The 22,482-nt window shown below is 45.1% G+C and overlaps 1 protein-coding gene across 4 annotated transcripts in view; it reads right to left on the bottom strand.

Annotated features, from left to right (window-relative positions):
• Positions 1 to 14,027, bottom strand: part of LOC101472932 (focadhesin) — a 28,670-nt gene extending 14,643 nt beyond the window's left edge. For 2 of the 4 annotated variants that reach the window (XM_076882058.1, XM_076882055.1), the window contains exons 1-16: positions 13,953 to 14,027; positions 11,490 to 11,561; positions 10,875 to 10,949; positions 10,315 to 10,469; positions 9,360 to 9,452; positions 7,351 to 7,452; positions 7,006 to 7,231; positions 6,614 to 6,820; positions 5,976 to 6,063; positions 5,618 to 5,811; positions 3,846 to 4,106; positions 3,022 to 3,126; positions 2,340 to 2,441; positions 2,116 to 2,243; positions 882 to 1,008; positions 633 to 767 (exon numbers count right to left, since the gene is read on the bottom strand). In XM_076882058.1, the coding sequence (XP_076738173.1) occupies positions 633 to 767; positions 882 to 1,008; positions 2,116 to 2,243; positions 2,340 to 2,441; positions 3,022 to 3,126; positions 3,846 to 4,106; positions 5,618 to 5,811; positions 5,976 to 6,063; positions 6,614 to 6,820; positions 7,006 to 7,231; positions 7,351 to 7,452; positions 9,360 to 9,452; positions 10,315 to 10,469; positions 10,875 to 10,949; positions 11,490 to 11,546 (2,055 nt within the window). In that variant the 5' untranslated portion in view covers positions 11,547 to 11,561; positions 13,953 to 14,027. Of the gene's footprint in view, positions 1 to 632; positions 768 to 881; positions 1,009 to 2,115; positions 2,244 to 2,339; positions 2,442 to 3,021; positions 3,127 to 3,845; positions 4,107 to 5,617; positions 5,812 to 5,975; positions 6,064 to 6,613; positions 6,821 to 7,005; positions 7,232 to 7,350; positions 7,453 to 9,359; positions 9,453 to 10,314; positions 10,470 to 10,874; positions 10,950 to 11,489; positions 11,562 to 13,324; positions 13,465 to 13,952 lie in introns of those variants that run through there. The other 2 variants (XM_076882056.1, XM_076882057.1) reach the window with 2 other exon arrangements.
• Between the last annotated feature and the right edge of the window lie 8,455 nt (positions 14,028 to 22,482).

Genomic DNA, 22,482 nt, shown 5'->3' with positions numbered 1-22,482 from the left:
CCAACCTGTTTCTTATGTATTCTGCAGACTTGTTACTCATTACTTTTTACATGTATTCTGTTACTCCTCAACACTGTGCACAGGTCCTGTGGCTGCAACCCAAAAGCATCCCTATCAGGCGTCCTGTGCTAATACGCCATGTTTGGTTTTGGTCTTGTGTTTGTTTAGATGCAACTTTGCAAACCTAAGCTGTACTGCCATATCATTGTTAGAGAGGAGGAGAGCTTTCCAACAAGCAGCACTGCATGGTCTAGGATTCATCTGCTGGGACGGCCACTGCTGCACTGTGTTGAATCCTCCAGAGCAACAAATGACCAAAACTTCTGTTTTTAAAAAGAGGCTCACACTCGCTGATCCATTTATTAGTTACTGTGAAGTCCGACCACAGCAGGACTCTGAGACCCTCACACGTCTGTACTTTGTGCTTCTACACAACTTTACATTGATGTGCTAACTTTAGCTACCAAACACAGTGATGTAGAGATGTGACTCTACAGTGAGGTTAGAATATACAAACAGCTGGTGAGAGTCCTGTTTACAGACAGAACCACAGAGAAAAACATAACCTGGTGGAGTTCCTGTGTCGCTCAGTTAGCTCCTCAACACAGAGCAACATGAACGTTACGACGCACCTCGTACTGCTCTGATTTAACTGTGAGCTGAGGCACCAGAGCCAAAAGCTCAGCGATGGCTTGAACCACCTCTGGCTGTGAGTGACAGCTGAGCTCAGGCCAAACAGTTCTCCATGCTGAGATAATATCCACCACCTGAGAAAGAAAGATTTGTTTTAAGACCAGAACTTTGGAAAAGATTCAAAAGTTATGATCCAGAAAAATGAGGATTCCTGAATTTAAAGAGACAAATGGAGACAGACGAGGTACCTCTGCTCGACACAGCTCCTGTAGTCCCTGCAGGACGAGAGCAGCCGGGGTTGCCAGGTCTGGTCTGTTGCACTGTTTTAAAGTGAGTGAAATGGCAGCCACCATGTCCCCTGCATGCTGGTAAGGCCTGGTTAACACACACATCAGCGTGAACAAAGTGGGAAATGTGTTTCTTCTAATTTTGTTACCATTTTTATTTAAGAAAAAAGCATTAAAAGTGCCAGGACACGTGTAAGTAAGTAAATGCCAAACACAGCTTCTTATCATTGCAAACTCTTATGGCTGCAAATGTTTCACAATAAAAGCAAACGTAAGCATTTGTGAAAACAACAAAACAGCTCAATGATTTGCTAAATTTGTACTGTAGCATCCATCCAGAGGGTTTCCCAGGTTTTCACTAATGCTGCTAAAAAAGCTGCATGTACATGTTAGCAGGTGTAACAGGCCCCGGGAGGATGGACAGTGTGCACCAGCTGGTTAGAACAAAGGAAATAATCAAATAAAATCATCGTTTTATTTCATCAACACACATAAAGGCCAGTTCACAAAAACTGACAAGCATTAGCTAGCAGCTAACATGTAAAGGACGTGTGCAGGAGCCTGGATGCAGTTTGTGGAGTTTATATGATCAACATAGTTTTTGGGTTAAAGGTTAAAACTATAAAGTTATGGCTCACTTGCTTAGAGTTGTATTATATGGGAAACAGTGCTTACAGACTGACATAGTTGGATTTCTTTTGCTTCAAATGTATGCTTTTATTTTGACAGTCTGGCAGAGACAGGAAGTTAGCTGCCTCTCAGTCTCTCTGTTTGAACTGAACTTTGTAAGACTTTGATCCTTCTGGATTCAGGCACATGTAGCTGCTCTGGACATTTGTACGGAAATATTTAAAACTGGACTCCTGCTGATTTTTGGAGAAACAGGGACTCAGTGGAGCGTCGAGCTGAGGCTTCATTCACTGCAAAGCTACAAAGTGCATTCATTTATCTTAACAAGCAAAGTTGATGTGACTGAAAAAACAAATATTTCTATGTTTCTGAACTTTCATCAGCTTGCTGAGCAGAAACATCTATGAAGAGTCCAGTCAGTGATTATTACTCATTAGAAGGGAAGATGAAGAATCCTGGTGTTGGAAGCTCACACTGTCTGCACTGTGCATGCAAAGTCCACTGAATGAATGAACCAGTGAATGTAGGAAGTGCCCACTGTTTCTGTAAGTATGGGAGGACCCACCTCTCTCTGCAGATGTCCCTGACACAGGCGGCCCTGGCCAGGATCTGCTCCCACTGGGCGTCCCTCCCCAGCACCACCCTGCTGTCCTGCTGGCTCATTAGACGCTGCAGCTCTGGGTAGACCCGGTCCTTACAGACATGACCAAAGCAGCACACAATCAAAGACAAACAGAAGCTTTGAACACATGAATATGACATTTATAGTAATGCGTTATTATTGCAAACCTGTTTTTTCCACAGAGCGGTCATGAGGCGCAGTCCCACTGCTCTCAGCTTGGGGGAGCCGGCCAGCATGTGCAGACTGTGCAGCACGATCGGGAAGCACAGCTGGAATATTACAGCACATATGATCAGAGCCAAGTTTACAAGAGAAACACACGGTTACAGCTGAAGAAGGCAGATGTTAGACGATGACTGCTGGTTTGGAGAGTCCAGCTCACTGACAGAGTGCTTTATACTACAGAGCACTGCATCTATCCCACACAGAGGCTGCTGTGGTGGAGTCCAATCCCAGCTCCTACAAACTGGGTACAAGAAACACTGTCTGTGTTCACACAGAGAACACTGTGTGGAAGACGTGGGAATTTCTCTTTGCTCCTTTGTCAAAGTGCTAAACATCGAGAGGGGAACATTTCAGATATTCGCTGCTATTGGTGGATTGTGCTCACAGGCTGGTATTTGGGACACGCGGGTCCCTGGTTTTTAAACTCTAGGAGCCTCCTGGATGAAGAGAAGCTCCTCAGACTACATGACCTGGATGACCCCACAGATAAAAGCTCACATGTGTGTATGATGGACTAAAACACACTGTGAGCGCTCAGATGAAGTAGAAAGGTGCTGCTGATGTTCCAGCCCTGTCTCCAGACGCTCACAGTCAGTACAGGTTCTTCTTAGTCGTGCTGCGTACCTTATGAGTGCCGAGGTTTGGCAGGCTTGTGAGAACAGCGTGAGCCAGGACGGGATTCTTTTCTTTGGTCAGTTTGAACAAAAGAAGCAGCACGAGGGGCGGGACCTGCAGAGGGAAACACCCACATCAGCAAACACACCAACCAAACATTAAATGCACTTTGTCAGACCGTACAGAGGCTGCATCACTGACCTGTACGTGCACACGTTTAATGCTGTCGAGCCAAAAACATCACTTTGAATCAACATCACTGCAGTAAATCATCATTAAGGTTTCATAGTGGTTAGCTTCTGGCTTTTCCTGTAACAAAGACCTGCTGCTGCACGTTTAACATGACAAGTATGAGCGAGCAGAGATCTCCAGAGGACTCAAATATGCCAACAACCTTCAACCAGTGCATCCAAACACCAGTGTGTGCAGCACTCTGGGAGCAATTAGAGCAGAAGGTGAATCCTCTGGGGCCCGGTGCACGCTTGAGTAATGAGGGGTAAACTTCACACTTCATCTGCAGCTAGTGACTCCAACACAAGTCCAGAGGGAGGTCTGTCCCCTTAGAGCACTCCCTAACCTCTCCCTTTATACGGCAGCAGATCAGCAGCAATCACACAGCAGTGACAGCTTTTATCTTCCTGCTGATCTGAACTATTTCAAAGTCATGTGTTGGTGCCAAAACACCAGGTTATCAACATGTGTTTCCTGCTCTTAGAAAGACAAACACAAGCTAGCTCCCTTACATACAACATATCTACATGTCAGAGGGAACAACATGCATTACTTTATATTCAGTCCACAGATTTAAGAGAACAGTTGTGTGGGTTATCTACCTGGCAGGGGTCGGCAGCAGCGACAGCCTGGCTTGCTTTCAAAGCCAGCTGGCAGATGTTTTCCTGACCCATGATGATGAGATAAGTCACAATCAGGACAAGAGAGGAGGACAGGCGCTGGCTGGACGACAGGGTGGAGCTAACCGCCAACAGCCAATCGGTCGCTGCTGCTGGATTGTTGGCCACTTTGCGCAGTACCGACAAAGACACGCTGAGCTCACTATACCAGGAACTCAGAGACAGAGGCAGTGATGGGGCAGGCTGAGGGAGACAGATTCACGAGAAACAAATGATAAAGAACAAAGAGCAAAGCTACAGATGCACCATGAATGTTAATGAAGTGTAATTTAAGGATCAAGCAAAGCATCCCAGAGGAACAACACTCCAGAGACTGGATGCTGACCCTGAAGAAGAGGCACTAAAGACAGCCCTGTTGCTATGACACTGAGAGGGAAACAGTATTTTTGGATGGATGTCGTCTATGCTCTAATGCTCTGTCCACTCACCACCTAACAGCTACCTGCACTATTGTAACAGTGTTTCTTTACGTGGCTACACCTCAAAGAAAGACTCCAAAAACTGAATGTGAGAAACAGGCCTGGGGCTAACTGCTGGGCTACCTGCTAGGCTACCTGTTGGGCTACCTGCTGGGTCACCTGCTGGGTTACCTGCTAGGCTACCTGTTGGGCTACCTGTTGGGTTACCTGCTGGGTTACCTGTTGGGCTACCTGTTGGGCTACCTGCTGGGTCACCTGCTAGGCTACCTGCTAGGGTACCTGTTGGGCTACCTGCTGGGTTACCTATTGGGCTACCTGTTGGGTTACCTGTTGGGCTACCTGCTAGGCTACCTGCTGGGCTACCTGCTAGGCTACCTGTTGGGCTACCTGCTGGGTTACCTATTGGGCTACCTGTTGGGTTACCTGTTGGGCTACCTGCTAGGCTACCTGCTGGGCTACCTGCTAGGCTACCTGTTGGGCTACCTGCTGGGTTACCTATTGGGCTACCTGTTGGGTTACCTGTTGGGCTACCTGCTAGGCTACCTGCTGGGCTACCTGCTAGGCTACCTCCTAGGGTACCTGTTGGGCTACCTGTTGGGTTACCTGCTGGGTTACCTGTTGGGCTACCTGTTGGGCTACCTGCTAGGCTACCTGCTGGGTCACCTGCTAGGCTACCTGCTAGGGTACCTGTTGGGCTACCTGTTGGGTTACCTGTTGGGCTACCTGCTAGGCTACCTGCTGGGCTACCTGTTGGGCTACCTGCTGGGTTACCTGTTGGGTTACCTGTTGGGCTACCTGCTAGGCTACCTGCTGGGTCACCTGCTGGGTCACCTGCTGGGTTACCTGCTAGGCTACCTGTTGGGCTACCTGCTGGGTCACCTGTTGGGTTACCTGCTGGGTTACCTGTTGGATTACCTGCTAGGCTACCTGCTGGGCTACCTGTTGGGCTACCTGTTGGGCTACCTGCTAGGCTACCTGCTGGGTCACCTGCTAGGCTACCTGCTGGGCTACCTGTTGGGCTACCTGTTGGGTTACCCGCTAGGCTACCTGCTGGGTCACCTGTTGGGCTACCTGTTGGGTCACCTGCTAGGCTACCTGCTGGGCTACCTGTTGGGCTACCTGTTGGGTTACCCGCTAGGCTACCTGCTGGGTCACCTGTTGGGCTACCTGCTGGGTCACCTGCTAGGCTACCTGTTGGGCTACCTGTTGGGTTACCCGCTAGGCTACCTGCTGGGTCACCTGTTGGGCTACCTGCTGGGTCACCTGCTGGGTTACCTGCTGGGGTTTATCCGTGGGCCTGCTAACTCTGTGCAGCAGGCTGTGAGCCAGCCTGTGGGTGGTGCTGTGTGTGTTCTGGTCAGACAGCGGCTCAGTGAGACCCAAGCAGGACAGGAGCTGCAACACGGGGAGAATCAGGACCGGACTCAACCAGGGCGACGCCTCCGCTTGTTCAGGGACCAAACTCAGTGCTGTGTTAAGAGAAAGAATATCTCATGTAGGACACAAAGCTCTGTGAGGTTCCAACCATGACCTGCACAGGACCTAGTTTTGTTCCCACTAATTCTTTCACTGCTTCAAAGTCTCTTAAAGGAAGCTAAAGCCAGCAGAGCTTTGTCCAAAATAATCACTTTACCAAGTCTGAGAAGGCTGGTCAGCTGATCTGAAGGGGCTTCCAACAAGAGCAAGGCCACGCCCATCACCAGCTCATCCAACAGCAACTCCTACAGAAAACAAACAGCGATGCCAACAGGTCAATACAGGCCGCAGGCCACAGAGGCCCGAGGGCTCACACATTACAGCACTGACTGGTTCACAATGGGGGACATTTGACCCACACGTGTAAACCTCTCCAGGTACACAGAGACACGGGCAGCGTGAGCGCGCTAAAGTGAGACCCGCTTTGATTTTCAGCCATCATGGAGGACAAAAGGTTTCACACCTGTTCAGGCCTCAAACTCAGGTGTGCTCTCCCTGGTAGGAGCAACAAGGCTGAAAACACTGAACCAAACAATGCTACATTTCTACAAAGTGTCTTTGAGTGTCAGATATTCACATGTCAGCTCGCTGCAGTGAGTGAAGAAGCTGATAAGCATTAATGCCAAATAAGCCACTGCTGGGAGTCCAGGCTCAGGTTTGGAGCAGAGACATTTGCACACGTAAAAGAAAAAGCATCCCTTTTGTTTGCTTCCATATTTAGGCTCGCTCACGTTAACCAGCACAGCAGCGCGGCTTCTTTATCTTTGCTGGTGTCTGTTTACAAACAGCCATCACCTGACAGGCTGGAACCAGCTGCTGTATTAAGCCGATTATTGGTCTGCAGTCTCCGTTGAACTCGAGGCATCGCCGACACGCACACAGCAGCTGCAGAGCCAGCGCCGCTTTCTCTGGTTTCCACTGGTCTCCAGAGCTCCCAGTTAGATCTTGGAGCAGAGCGCCCACAAATGCACACAGCTCCAGGACTGCCTCCACGCTGTCCACCTGCAGGGACAGAGAGGAGAGGCTGACATAGCTCCATCCTGCTCTCTGTGTTAGTCACTTCCTGTCAATCTGAGCGTATGCAAATAAGAGAGACACATTTAAAGGATGGTGGACTGTAACATACAGAGTGGAAACATGTCGGCCGTGTCTTTGTACAGTTACCTAACATAACTTCAGCTTGTTACCTGCATGTGTGGAACCAGCTGACAAAGACAGAGCAGCAGCCTGTCAGACACTGGGGACAGCGTTTCCTGCTCCTCGTTCTGGGGGGCGGACCTGGATCCTCCCTGAATGGGCAGCAGCACCCTAAGAAGACTCTGTCGAAGGAGCGCGTGCTCGGGTTGCCTGTGCGGTTGGCAGTATAGGTACCGAAGGAAGGGGGCCAGCATGGTGATATAAGCCTCTTTATCTCTGTAACGTACACACACACTGGAGTCAGAAGAACCTCTGAAAATATATCATCTGATAATGTCCAGTTGTCTTCAAAGACAACAACATAACAGGATACGACAGGAACCAGTAAGACTTACCTGTCAACAGCTTTCTGGATAAAGTCATCGATCTCGAACAGCAGAGCCGGCCAGCAGTCCTCTCTGTTCTCCAGGGCTGTGACGTACGGGTGAGGGCTGCTCCTGCAATGGACGGGTCAGTGTCCCAGCTCTGATTCAAGTTATGCTCCCAACAAACCACTGAGTCAGTCTATTACAACGAAGACAAACTAAGAAGGCCTAAATCCACACAAGACCTGTCGCCTTCCTCCTCTCACCCCAACCAATCACAGCACATGGCCCCGCCCCTCCCTGAGCCTGCTGGAGGTTTTTTCCTGTTAAAAGGGAGTTTTTCCTTCCCACTGTCGCCAAAGTGCTGCTCAAAGTGGGTCATATGATTGTTGGGTTTTTCTCTGTATTATTATAGGATATACTGTACAATATAAAGCACCTTGAGGCGACTGTTGTTGTGATTTGTTGCTGTATGAATAAAACTGAATTACAAGTTCTCCAAAGAACAAACTGTTAACACTAAAAACTACTGACGGTGTTATTTTAAAGCATCCACCCTTTTTTTGGCCAAGTGCTACACATCGTCACTTTTGCAGAATGCAGTCACATAAATAGTCCTCCAACATCCGTACTGTGAGAGACTAAACGTTAGCAGTTCCACACACACTAACGCATCCACTGATACCATTATAGATCCAGCCTCCGTGTTTCCAGTCTTCACATGACGTAACCTGTTTGACCACGTGTCACCCTTCAGCACGCCATTTCCAGACCCTGAGTTTCAATACAGCGCCAACTCGTCAGCCTATCAGAGCACTCCCCACGTTTCAGCACAAAGGAAGCAAACAATCAGGAGTTTCTTCTATTTATTGTGACTCAAAGTCTGGTGTTTCAGAGCACTGGCAGGCAATTTGGACAGGGGAGATCTTTCTGTTGCACCGCTGATTTTTATACGGATGTTCACGAGTGTCTTTGCCTTTGAGGTGAAGTCTGCATTCATCCACAGGACAGATTTTATACACTAAAAAGAGGAGAGCTCACTATATTGTGACCAAACATCACTTTTAATGTTAAAACCCTGTTGGTTCTTACAGCGGCCCATCACTGCAGCCACAGCACCGTCTGTCACTCTGTCCTCACTCGTGAACAACACCCACAGATACTTAAACGCCTCCAACTTTGGCGCCAGCTCGTCCTTGACCTGGAGTGGCTGCTCCACTGTTTTCAGCTTTGAACCACAGCCTCAGACTTGGAGGTGCTGATTCTCTGATTCTCAGCTGCAGAATTACTCAAAACAGCATCGATAACAACACCCACCAGGAATAGATCCGACAGTGATGGCAAAACGGACCAAGCTCCAAAAGTCTTGCTGCATTGCCTCACCAAGCTCCTCGTACAGCTGAGTTTTTGCTTCAGCTTCTGCAAGAGTTACACTCATCCTGTCGATATCTGCCAGAAGATAGCCAAGCCTAACAGGACGCTTCAACCTGCTGCTCCTGAACCTCCAATGTCTATCTTCTGGTTCAGGGATTGCCACCACCACATCAAAGTCCCCCAGTAGGACTATGGAGTTGCTAGATGGGGTACCCACCTCACCCAGCAACTCTAAAAAGTACTCTAAGCAACTGTTAGTCACATATGCACAAATGACTATGGGCACCTGTTCCCAACATGACGGCACAGGGAAGCAACCGTCCTGTCCACCAGGGAAAACGTCTAAATGCTGGCATCAAGTCAGGGAGATACAAACGTACCCATTCCCTGCCTGCCCCCTCTCACTCTTTACATGTAGTCAGTATTTTTCAACACGCACTAGTTTGGGATGTTCATGCTCCAAGAGCCAGTTTATAGCTGCGACTGAAGCACCAGGGCCACGACTGCCACCCCACAGAGCACCGGACTCCTACAGCACTTCAAGTGGGTGATGGACCAATGCTGCCTCTTTGGACTAGCAGTAAGCTACAAGCTATATGTAGCTTGATAGATTACACAAGACAACATGTATGAACACCTCTAGATATTAGACATGAGATACTTACCTGATAGAATACGGACAGGTGAAGAGTCCATCGCTCTGGTCAGCCTGCATCTCCAACAATCGCCGAATGACTTTTATCAACCCTTGAGTGTGTCTGTTGGATATCAGAGTCAGAATAACTGAAAAAACTAACAGTCTGAGTGTTTTCTTTGCTTCAAATAGTTACATTATGCTGCACCACGAGGTCAGCGTCCAGATTAGAGAGCATCTGTGGAACAGTGACCTTTAACATTTTCATGTTTCAAAGCTATTTTCTTTACTTCATGAGCCCTGATGGAGAGCAATGACATCGTGGATTTATCCTCAGCACAGACTAAGCTGTGACCTCCATGTGTCTAACTCGGTTTGTAGACTGTCAGTCGGACTCCTGCACTGGAAACATTGACTCTGTGTTACACACTGGTAGCTGGAAAAGAAGGCGACTGGACTTGATTAAGTTTTAAAGATGTTTCCTTCTTATACAAGGTGGAGAGACCCACATACTCAAACCCTACAGGGCGTTGCCCTCCTTGGAGATGGTCATCGAGCTATTTGTCATGTGCGTCGTCACATGAGTATAAACAAAAGCGTAGGTCATTGTCAACACCAAGGGTTAAGGGTTGAACCACTATGAGACCTTACCGCGACCCATCATGTGACCTTTGAGGTCACCTGAGGCGAGGTGTGAGTGGGCCTTTAAAGGGATTTAAAGACTGAATTCGTAACAGTGGACAAACACGGCCTTCTTCATGCCTCTTCTCAGTTCCCAGTGTTAGCATTCTCATGCTAAAGAGAGCCTTCTTTGTCCTGCTGATACACGACCTCGTCCTGCTGAGGTCCGTCTTTCATGTTGTGCCTTTGTGCAGCGGCTGTAACGCTGCATGGATGCAGGTTACAGAGCCTCTATCAGACTCCTTGACAAACAGCTGAGCTTTCTGAGGCAGGATCATGGCGTCCAATAACTGCGTGTTGCATACCTTGCAGAAGGCAGGAGGTTGAGGACACCATTGAGGATGTAGTCCAGGTCTGCATGGCCCTGGTCCACCAATAACACCAAGGTGTCACAGCACGCTGAACACACCACAGCACAGTCACTGCAGCACTGCTGCCACAAAGCTTCCAGTGCTGGGCCCTGAACGACAACAGTGATGCAGTCAGAGTTTCAGAAGTTTAACAAGACTATCTGTGCCGTTTCCACACATGCACTGAAGCCCTGAATGAAAACGGACAGAGACAGAGGTGCAATCTGTCCCACTCAGTTCAGCCACTCAGCACTGATTCAATCCCACAAGGTTTGATTCAATTTGGACTCAGACAGTCAGAAATATAACTATGCTCGTTTCTCAGTGCATATCCATATTTTATATCTGTGTATAAAAACAAAGCTGACACTGTGAGATCAGAGGCGTCAGCCTCACAGCAGATGTGTCAAAGTCACTGAGGATAAAACACAGGACCACATGAAGCAGATGTTCCTGCTCTTTTATACTTCATGTAACTAAAGAAATGATCACATGTGACTCTTACAGGAACTCACCTGAGCACAGGACCAGGTGATCTGCCCATCTGACCCTTTTTCCTTTAAGACAGCTGCAACAAGACTTCTCACCGTCTGCAACACAAGAAATCACACTTCTGTCCCATGATTCACAATAACAAAGAGAGGAAGAGAAACCAACACTACAGAGTGAGTGAATGAATGAATGGATGAATGTGCCCACAGGGACCTGAGTCTGTGTGTTCAGTAAAACCTGCCTCCCCTCTACATAAACACATTATACACACGAGTGTGAGTGACTCAGAAACCCTCGTGGTTGCCAGCAAACATACAAAGTAACTCTGTGTCTTGGATCTTGTTACACTGTAAACTCACCTCCTGTCTCTTTAAAATCCTCCAACAGCTGCACACATGTATCCGTGCACCTTACAGTCATGTTTCTCTATCAAATAGTTACGTTACTCTTTACTCTGTCTTATCAGGAGACTTTTTTATGAGTGTTGCTGAATTCCTGTTAATGGTAGAGATTTTCTGCCTGTGTGAGCTGCTAGTTTACTTCTATCAGTAACAAATCACTCGTACCTGTGGAATCTCTGCAGACAAGGGAAGGATCATTTGTATCATTCGGATGGGAGGAGTCACAGAGCCTCTTACCTGGGCTTGTATGACGGGGCTGGGGAACTGGAGCCGCGTCTTTAAACTCTCCATCATGTCACTGGATCACACCTGTGAACATCCAGAATCTCCATTAGAACAAGAGGAGGAGGTTTGAGAAAAAACACAAAAACTAAATGGGGAGTCTCGTGAATCCAAGCTGGGAGCTGGTCCACAGGAGACGGGCCACTGAGAGACAGCTGAAGGCACTGCTGAAGGCACTGCCTCCTATTCTACCTAGCAACAACAAATAAGGCTGCAGTCTGAGGAGGGAGTGCTCTATCAGTATAACTTTGTACTACAAGCTTTTTAAGAGACGACAGAGGCTGATTATTCGAGACCTCGTCTGTCAGAAGGAGGACTTTAAATCTTGGATTTAACAGGGAGTCAGTGAAGAGGAGCTAATATGTGACAGATATGCTCTCTTTCTACTTCCTGTTGGTACTCGTGCTGCAGCGTTTCAGGTTAACTGGAGGCTTTGAGGCTTTTCATGGCACCTGTCTGATAACACTGACTCACAATCGTGCAGCTAGAATCACTCTCAGCTTAGTTCACAGACCTACGTGGTTGTTTGTGCACACTGAATGATATATTCTGCTCAAAGATGGCTCCTCACAGCTTCACTGGAGGCCACGATGATGCTGTTTCTAAGAGTTTTAGGGCCGAGCACAACAGCCTGTCTGGATTTAGAAGCAGGAAATTAGAGGTCACCAGGTCTTTTAGGTCTCTGTGATCAACAAATCACAACAACAGTCACGTGAAGGCACAGACCACGAAGTACAGAGAAAATCCCACCAACCGCTCAACCCCAATGAGCAAGGCCTCGGCCACAGCAGGAAGGAAAATCTCCCTTTTAGCCGAAACAGACTGGAGGACGGGCAGACGTCTGACCGACTGGTGGAGAGGGAGGGACTCACATGGTGGATACTCATCTCTCACAGACGGTGAGAGGACAAAGACAAAAGTGTCACCTCATATCAGGCGGCACCTCCAGGGCTGAAAACTGAAACCTGTGCAGAAGTGCCAAAAACTGCAATTCCCCTAACGGCCCCTGGAGCCTGCATCCAAAAGTGAGACAACCCCAACAGCCCCCTATATGAGCACTGTCACAGTTTACAGCTGTAGCTTTTTACCAGGCCTCACCTCTGCCCATCCAAGTGACCCACCTGTGTCACACACACTGTGAAGCTGAGCAGTGTGTCACTATGAAAGCTCTGCTTCTTCCATGGTTTATATACACATGCTGTGTGGATCTGTGTCTGAAGGAGCACAATACATTGGGACGCACACTCATTGTGTCCCAAGTGTCACTTTCAAACTATAAAATACAAAAATAAAATCAGCAGCGTTGCTCTGTTGGTCTCTAAGAGGACATCAGGCTAACATCTACTGTTATTAAATTAGTGCGACACACCATGATGAGCTGCACTCACACTGATACAGCCACATAGTACGAGACAGCTCAAATAATTAATCAGGAGTAATCCCCCAGATATATAACAACGCTCAATCTGGAAATGGCAAAGCCGACCACCCAAGACAGAGCAGCATGTTTATGAAGTGTCCCACAAGAAACACGTCAGAGAAACCAGGAGAGGAACTGTGGTGTTACATGATGAGTGGGTGAATACAGCTGTTAAGGGTCACTGAGTGAAGGATGCAACAGGAGTTAGACCTGCTCTGGTGTCTGTTTTGGAGATGGTGACAATGACTTCAAATTAAAATCTAAAACCCAGCTGGATGTGTCGTAGTGGAAAATGTTCAGTTTGTCTTTAGAGTGACTGGAATGGACGAGGAGGGCCAGCTCAGGGTGAACCTGAGACCAGGTGACAGACCTGGATCCTCGGGACCAGGTGAGAGGAGGCAGATGAGTTGCTATGGAGACACTAAGAGGAGAAACCGGAAGAAGGAGAACGAGCTACTATCTGTGGCGTTTCCATCAGAGCCGCTGCGCAGATCGACCCTGCAGGGCTTCCGTCGTGATGTTCGTGGCAGGAACACTGCATTGTTTCTTGAAACTACACCGTTAGCTGGGTGACATTAACGGCGAGATGTGTGAAAACTGCAGTTCTCCAAGTGACAAGACTTTTATTAATGAAGTGAGTGAAAATAAGGTTGATTAGTCAAAGCGGTTTCCTGCGGTGCGCAGCTCGTCCTGGTGTTTCCTACATTTCCCACAGGCCAAAGCGCTTCACCACGAAGCTTCCGTACACACGAGGCCATCCACAGTTATCTGGTGATCGTAATACGGAGAAAACTAAACTGTAAAGTCGTCCGGACACAACTTAGCGCTGAACAGGACCTGCTAATAGCAGCTTAGCATCACCACAAGCTAATGCTAACGTTATACAGCTGACGGCAGGTTCACTGTAACAGATACGCGGCTGTAACTGTAACTGCAGCAGGCTAAGAAAGACTAACGAAGCTCAGATGAAGTTATACATGCTGTTCAACAAACTTTACCTCCTCCATCCAGCAGACCCGCGCGGAAATACGGCGAGCAGCGAGGGCCAAAAAGGACAGGAAACCGCCTGTCTCACGCGATTACGTCACAGACATGCACAGCACGCGCAGGCTGACTTCATATTTTCAGCACATTTAATAGAGCACTGCAATTATTATTATTATTGTTGTTGCTGTTTCTTGTTGTTAATATTATTTTATGACAAAATGTTGACACACTGTGTGAAATGTAAATAAAATTGAATGGTTTGCAAATCTCATGAACCCATACTTTACTCATAATGCAACATAGAAAACAAATGAGCTCATTGTGAATTTGGTGGCAGCAACATCCCAAAAAGCTTGCAGCATGGCCATGTTTCCAACATCACCTCTACTTTCAACAACCATCCATAAACACCTGGGAACTGAGGAGACCAGGTGCTGGACTTTTGGGAGAGCATCATTTTTGTCTGATATAAGGGACAGAGCTGCTCAACAGTCCTGCGGCTTTTCCTCTCGTGATGTCACAAATATCATCAAATATCTGGTGCAGAACCTGCGGTCTTCCACTACAAAGCCCTGCTGTAGTGTGCAGCTTAGCAACATCCTCCATAAACATGTAAAAGACATCATCTCCATGGGAGCACATGTTGCTCTAAAACCTGTGTATATAATTCAGTCTTGGTTCCTTTCCAAATGTGCAAGGTGCCAATTCCATAGGCACTGATCTAATGCCAACCATCAGAGATGCAGCCTTTTTAAACCGAACACTGATAACAAACTTCAGCTCAGACATGCAAAGCGTCTCATTACAGACGATTTACAGCCGGCGAGCCTTCAAAGTCTTGGGTCTGAGATGAGTCCGTAAGAAACCACGTCGGCCGGTTTGGAAGCACGTCGCGAGGCTCCAAATGCTCCACCAGACCGCCGACAGGTCTCGCACACCACAGCCGCTCTATCACGTGACACATACTGCTCCTATGTGGTCATGTGTTGGGTTACGCCATGTCGCAAGTTTTCTGAGGAGCTTTTGTGATATTTAGTAGATCGGATTACATCTTTGTTTATTTATTACTTATATACGATCCAGTAATTTAGGTCAGTATCGGACTGATACCGATATGCAACATCGGCTCGGTCCATCTCTAGTTCAGATGGCTTTTAATGAGCCTTATAAAATAAACACAGTTTAAAAACATCTAGCAACTAAATCAAGGGTAGCCTGAACTTACAGTCACTGAACACAGCAAGTGTCCCTGCTCTCAGATACAAAACCTGCCTTTAAAAGTTCAGAGTAATGAAATCAGCAGCACTGATTCTATCATTTCTAGTCTCACACACCACTTGTGCATTTTTGTTGTTTTGGTTCACATCGGTTGATTTTCTGCTGTAAACAACTAATGAGAACATTTTCTAAACCTCTGAGTGTCCATCAGGATCCTGTAGAAACAGCTTCCATGTCAAACATTAATATTCTGGATTCTGTTTAGAAAGAAAAAGATTTTTAGAAAATTCTCTAAAGAATTCAACATTCAATTCAATTCAATTCAATTCAATTCAATTCAATTCAATTCAATTCAATTTTATTTATATAGCGCCAAATCACAACAAAAGTCGCCTCAAGGCGCTTCAACATCTGTTTTGTTTTCTACTATTTATTTAAAAAGTCCCTCTAGCACAGATTTCTTTAGTCACATGTCTTTCTGTGTCTTCCATACAAACATTAAACATGCAAACACTCAACACAGCAACACTGAAACCATTTGAGTGTAACTGTCATTCAAATCAAACTTTATACACAATTACAACATGGAACAAAAGACAATCTAAACATTAAAACACTACAACCAATGAAGAAACAAATGAAACCAATCACAATCAACATCAAAATATGATCATGGAAAAATAGGAGAGACATATCATACAATTCATACACGTTCATGTGAAATCTTTGGGTTCAATAACCTTCAATCCTTCTTTTAAATTACATTTAAATTTCAGCTGGCAGCAAAGAAATGAATCAGAAATTAACCTCAATGAATCTGCAGCTTCATCAATGTGATGCTGAGTTTCTGACTGAGATTGAGTCTGAACATGTCTGAGTCTGTGAAACAGTCAGAGTGTTTCTCTGACAGCAGGAGCCTCTTTACACTCAGCTTCACACAGACGAGCTGAGGAACGATCAAGCAAACTTCTTCTTCTGTCATTTTTAACAGCAGCTTGCATCCAAAGATGTTGCACTACTGCCATCTCCTGGCTTTTACTCTTACTTCTCCTCCAGATCCTCAGATCCTCTTGATGACATCAGTATTTCTCAAAAATGAAAAACCACTCCTTTCACCTCATCATGACTTAACTGATTAACCACTTTTTCAAACGTAAGTTTCATTTCACCACCAGTTCCCACCCTCAACACTCTCCTTTGACTTCTATACTTCAACTAATAACCACATGTTCAACCGTCTCCACAGCATTACACCATCACATAACCCAGTCGGATGTTTCCCCATCATAAAAAGAGAACCATTCAGAAAGCAATGACCTGTTTGTATTCTCCTGCTGCCTATTTAACCCACTACTCCTCTTAACTTCTATTGTGTTTTGTACCCATGTCTCCCTTTTGTTCCATTATCCCATGCCATTCTCCAGAAGTTCTTACTTTGTGTGCAAACTATTCTTTTCCCTCAGATTTCAACAATGGTATCTGCACATCTATGTCTACTTTTTTAACAGCTGCTTTAGCCAATCTGCTCTTTCATTACCCACAATACCTCTATGAGCCAGAGTCCACATTATCACTATATGTTTATTTTCTTCAGACACTCTATGATGAGCAAAAGGACGTCATACAAATTTACTTTCAATGCTGACAATGAATCACTACATATTATTACTTTTGAAATTCTGCTGTCTTCCACCCATTCTAAAGCCAACAGTGTGACATATAACTCAACTGCATATATACTCAGAAGATTTGATGTTGTTTTTGCAATCTTGAGCCTTAACTGCAGAATTACCACTGCTACACTTGTTGCTTCAGGTTTGGGATCTTTCGACCCGTCTGTATACACCTGTAAATAGTTCATTATAAAATTCTTCAATTCAATTCAATTCAATTCAATTTTATTTATACAGCACCAAATCACAACAGCAGTCGCCTCAAGGCGCTTTATATTGTACAGTAGATACATAGAAAAAAAATTACAATCATATGACCCCCTATGAGCAGCACTATGACGACAGTGGGAAGGAAAAACTCCCTTTTAACAGGAAGAAACCTCCGGCAGAACCAGGCTCAGGGAGGGGCGGGGCCATCTGCTGCGACCGGTTGGGGTGAGAGAAGGAAGACAGGATAAAGACATGCTGTGGAAGAGAGACAGAGGTTAATAACAGATATGATTCAATGCAGAGAGGTCTATTAATATATAGTGAGTGAGAAAGGAGACTGGAAAGGAAAAACTCAATGCATCATGGGAATCCCCCGGCAGCCTACATCTATTGCAGCATAACTAAGGGAGGATTCAGGGTCACCTGGTCCAGCCCTAACTATATGCTTTAGCAAAAAGGAAAGTTTTAAGCCTAATCTTGAAAGTACAGATAGTGTCTGTCTCCTGAATCCAAACTGGAAGCTGGTTCCACAGAAGAGGGGCCTGAAAACTGAAGGCTCTGCCTCCCATTCTACTTTTAAATACTCTAGGAACAACAAGTAGGCCTGCAGAGCGAGAGCGAAGTGCTCTAATAGGGTGATATGGTACTACAAGGTCATTAAGATAAGATGGGGCCTGATTATTTAAGACCTTGTATGTGAGGAGCAGGATTTTGAATTCTGGATTTAACAGGAAGCCAAAACAGGAGAAATCTGCTCTCTCTTTCTAGTCCCTGTCAGGACTCTTGCTGCAGCATTTTGGATCAGTTGAAGGCTTTTCAGCGAGTTTTTAGGACATCCTGAAAATAATGAATTACAGTCGTCCAGCCTGGAAGTAATAAATGCATGAACTAGTTTTTCAGCGTCACTCTGAGACAGGATATTTCTAACTTTAGAGATGTTGCACAAATGAAAGAAAGCAGTGAAGTGAGATTAGTGCTGTAAAACTTCCATAACACTGAACAGATGCCACCACAGATATGTTAAAATCTCAGTCAAAACTAGCAAAGACAAATGAAATCCATGAATCAGAAATGCTGATTGTTGAACAGATAATTCAGTCTGTACATGAGGAGGATCCACTTTAGACTAAACTACATACAGAAACACAGGAACCAGGGCACAGTGTAAATCCAGGAGCTCTGTGTGCAACAGCTGACCTGTATGAACACAAAACACTGATTGAAGTCCACGTTGATGCTTTCTGTCTGTTTAACTTTTACATTTGAAGCAACACATTTTACTTCAAACACACAGATCAGGTAGAAAACTGTGGATTAGAAAACAAATTCATCAAGAAGGTCCTGAAGCAAGAAGTTCATCATTGAATAGAGTAAGAAAAAGGACATGAATCATCCCACGGGTCTGTGCAGTCGTTATATTATCATCAGCTAAATCATGTCTGCATACTGTGTGTGTGTGTGTGTGTGTGTGTGTGTGTGTGTGTGTGTGTGTGTGTGTGTGTGTGTGTGTGTGTTTCTTTTTTAAATCTTCCACTTAGAGTTCAAACTTGGATAGTGATAAAAACATTGCACTGCTTCATTTAATATCTAATTGAACACATCTGTGGTTGAATTTGAATCTTAAATGTTTTGATTTCAAAGATGTGGTTCTGATATGAAGGAAAGAAAGTCAATTGTTGCCATGGATACAGTGAGACAGACGCCTCAGACCCTTATTTTTTATTTCTTTCTTTTATTTTATTGATTCATTTCTTTATTTTTACATTTTAAAAAGTGTATTTGTCTGAATGAACTAATCCCCATTTCCCATGCTTTGTGTCACTGGTCATACTGGGAACAGCCATAGAAAATGTTTGTAAAGAAGAAATCTTAAACATGAGCAGATTCTCAGGCGATTTCTGTTTCCTAACCATTGTTTCAGTGCACACGTCCCATCACTACATGTGTGTTAAAGATTTCTTTGAGATCAAAATAATCCACTGACAGTTATCAGTACAAACAGGATGCAAAAATCCAAAGTTCTGACTTCAGAGTTACTAAAACAGAGATCTGAGGAAAACTGGTTCTTCACACGACGTTTCATGTGTGAACAGTAGAGGTGGTTTCATTTTCACATGTAGGTGTTGCAGTGAGGATTGCAGGGAGACATTTGCTGAATAGCTGCAGCTCTGCTCCTGTAGACTGCCTCTGAATGTGTGTGTGGTAATAAAGTCACTTTAATTAAATGTCACCTGTCAGGGAAAACTTTGTGTTGACTGAAGAAAGTTCACTTCTCTTTCATTGCAGCTCCACTCTTATTTTTGATGCACTCATTTGTTTCATAAATGATTTCAATGATTTTGCCACACCTCTGCATCGTCAGGTCGGAGCATGTGTGCTTTTGATGAAATGCTGATATGATGACGCTTGATTGGGGAAAGATTTCCACAGGTGGTGTTGTTGGTCTCCTCCTTCCAGTTTTCTTGTTGCTGCCTCTCTCCTCGCCTCAGTTGCTGCAGCTGTATCATGTATGTTGTTATGTTACATACAAAGAGGAATTTGTGACATTAAAGAGTAAAGATTCTTATTCTTAAATGAAGATGAATAAAAGTTTTGTGAAATAACTACTGAGTTCTGGTGCCGTCTCTGGATGCCTCGACGAATAAAAGAACCGGGGTAAAACTGATTTCGTAACAATTTATACCTATATTTTTCTATTTCTCTATTTCTCTGAATATTTATCTATCATAACTGTTTCTACACTCACTTTATATGAGTGCTTGTTGTTTCTTGTATATTTGCTGCTATGACAACTCAGTTTCCCTCCTGGATTAATAAAGTTTCTCTGATTCTGAAATACAGTGAGCCATTATATTTGTAGTTTCTAACTAACAATATAAAGGCTCAGCAACCGATAGAGCCACAGCACGTCCCACTGGCAGCTGAAGGAACTTTTAAACAAAGGACTTTGTAATTGAAGCTTTATTTATACAGGTCGGCTCATTGAGACTCAATGTCTCATTTACAAGAGAGACCTGTTCCAGACACACATATTAAAATTACAACAATAAGAGAAAAGTTTGTGTAATGTACTCAGTCACATTAAAAACAAGAACAAGTTCCCAGAGATGGTTTCACAAAAACATGTGTACGTCTTTTGAAGTCTGCAAGTGAAATCAACGGAGAGCCTTAAATCCTTCGGTTATGTTTTCCATGAAGACGGAGCAGAAAAGGAGAACGCCTTCTTCCCAAGCTCTGCATGAACTGATGGAACAGTGGATGTAATGATGTCCTGAGACTGCAGGCTGTGACTAAACTGTTTGCCTAACATGTACTCTGATAAATAGGAGGCAGTAACCCAGAAACAGATTGATAGATAAAATGATACTAATGGACCATCCTGTGTAAGACCAATGAGGACCAGTTAACCAGAGAACACAGAGTACAGTGGTGTGTTAAAGGTTTACAGACAGTTATAAATCTTAATGCCCCATGATGGACAAAATCCAACAGATGAAGAGAGCGAGCAGAGTCATTCATATAAATCATGTCACTGTAATCCAGGGCAGGTAAAAAAAAGGTGGCAGCAACAAGCTTTTTCCTGTGAAACATGATCTGTTCCTGGAAGAGAAGCCCAACTTCAGCCTCAGTGTCTTTATTAGATGTTCAATGTGTGGCTTATAGGAACGACTGTCATCAACCACAATACCGAGGTCTGTGTACGAGGCCACAGTTTCAATAGAAATACTTTGAGCAGATAAAGGAGAAGGAAATAAAGCCGGACCCTCTTTCTGTTTGTGAACAACATGACTTTGGTTTTTTCTACATTTAAAGCCAGTCTGAGCCAGCTGAGACTGAATACTATCAACAGCTGCTGTAATGGTTTGAAAACTATGTTGATGGTATAAAATGAACAGATGCATCTAGATTTTGTGCCACACCGTTGACATAAGTAGCCCAGGACAGAACCCTGTGCACTCGTTTAGTGACATTTAAAAAGCTGAAGAGAGACCATTGAGCTGAACGCACTGCTGATGTCCAAAAGAACATCAGAGAAGCAGCCAGCTGCTCGGTCTGAAAGGCCTATTTCCAGTAATCTATGACATAAAATGCTGTGGTCAGCAGCTCAGCTCATAAACCAAGGGACTGGGAGCAGCTGCTGCTGAGTGTTGCTGGAGTTCCTGTGCTGTTAGATCCTCATCCTCTCCACGCAGCTTGGAAGTAGGTGAAGTTGTGCCAGAAGAGTTTTTGTTGTGGTCGACAGTGTCAAAGGCTTTGATAGATCAATAAAAAGAGCTGCACAGTAGTTCTTTGCATCCAGCGCTTCATAGACGTCTTTGAGAACTTTTATCGAAGCAGTTCCAGTACTGTGCAGTTTCCTAAAACCAGACTGGAAGGGAGATAAAATCCTATTTTCATCCAGATAACTTTGAAGTTGATTATTTACCAGCCTTTGAAGAACCTTAGATAAGACACAGAGTTTGGAAATTGGCCTGTAATTACTAAATGTTGAAGAATCACCAGCTTTCAGTGGGGGAGTACAGAGGCACACTTCCACATCTGTGGTAAAGCCTTCTGTTGTAGAGAAAGATTAAAAATATAAGACACTGGCTCAGCTATGATATTTGCAGCCAAGTGCAAGAAGGAAGGAGAACGATTGTGAGGACGAGTTTCTGGTGTTGGGGCTATTCAAAGCCTTACAAACCTCTTCTACTGTGACAGGTGTGAAGGAAAAGGTATCAGTAAGCAGGAACTACGAGCAGAGTTGTGTGCAAGAGGTTTACCATCAGATACTGTGCTGAACAAAGAACAAGAAGCAACAAAGTGTTTGTTAAAGCAACATTTCAGTTTTGTGTGACACAGGAGTGGAGTCGATATTTAAGTGAGGAGGAAGCTCTGAGGAGTCACAGCTGGCAGAGACACTTTATAGTTTGCCAAAACCTCCTACGGTCGTTTGGACTGTCAGTCGTTAAAGTAAAAAATAGTTACATCTTGATGATGGAGGCAGTAATCCGATTACACAGCTAATGAAAACGTAGCCAATCAGCATCAGAGCCAGACTTCCTGCCCAGGCCTGGTTTCTCTCATGTAGGAGATCGGCCGGTACTGAACCAAACCAGGCCTGTCCCGACCTTTCACCCTGACCTGGCAAAAAGGGGCGTGTCTGTCCACAAAGTAGACACAACTCTCCTGTAAATGTTCCCAAACTGACATTGTCAGCCTGTTTAATACGACCCCAGTTCAAACTGATGCGGGCTCGGAGCGTGAGATTTTAGTGTTTCTCACAGCACCAACTATGCAGTGATCACTCAGGTCGTTGGCAAAAACTGCAGATGTGGAAAACTTACGCAGCATATTAGTTAAAAAAGGGCAATAAGAGCAGATTTATCTGGGTGTTTTAAAAACAAGCAGTGTGCCTTAAAATCATCAGACACAGAAGAAAGCCAGTCCCAATGAAAAT

Source organism: Maylandia zebra, linkage group LG3, assembly GCF_041146795.1.
Source record: "Maylandia zebra isolate NMK-2024a linkage group LG3, Mzebra_GT3a, whole genome shotgun sequence".
NCBI classification, from domain to species: Eukaryota; Metazoa; Chordata; class Actinopteri; order Cichliformes; family Cichlidae; genus Maylandia; species Maylandia zebra.
The sequence above is the reverse complement of the archived record's forward strand: the minus strand, read 5'-3'. Positions and strand labels throughout refer to the sequence as shown.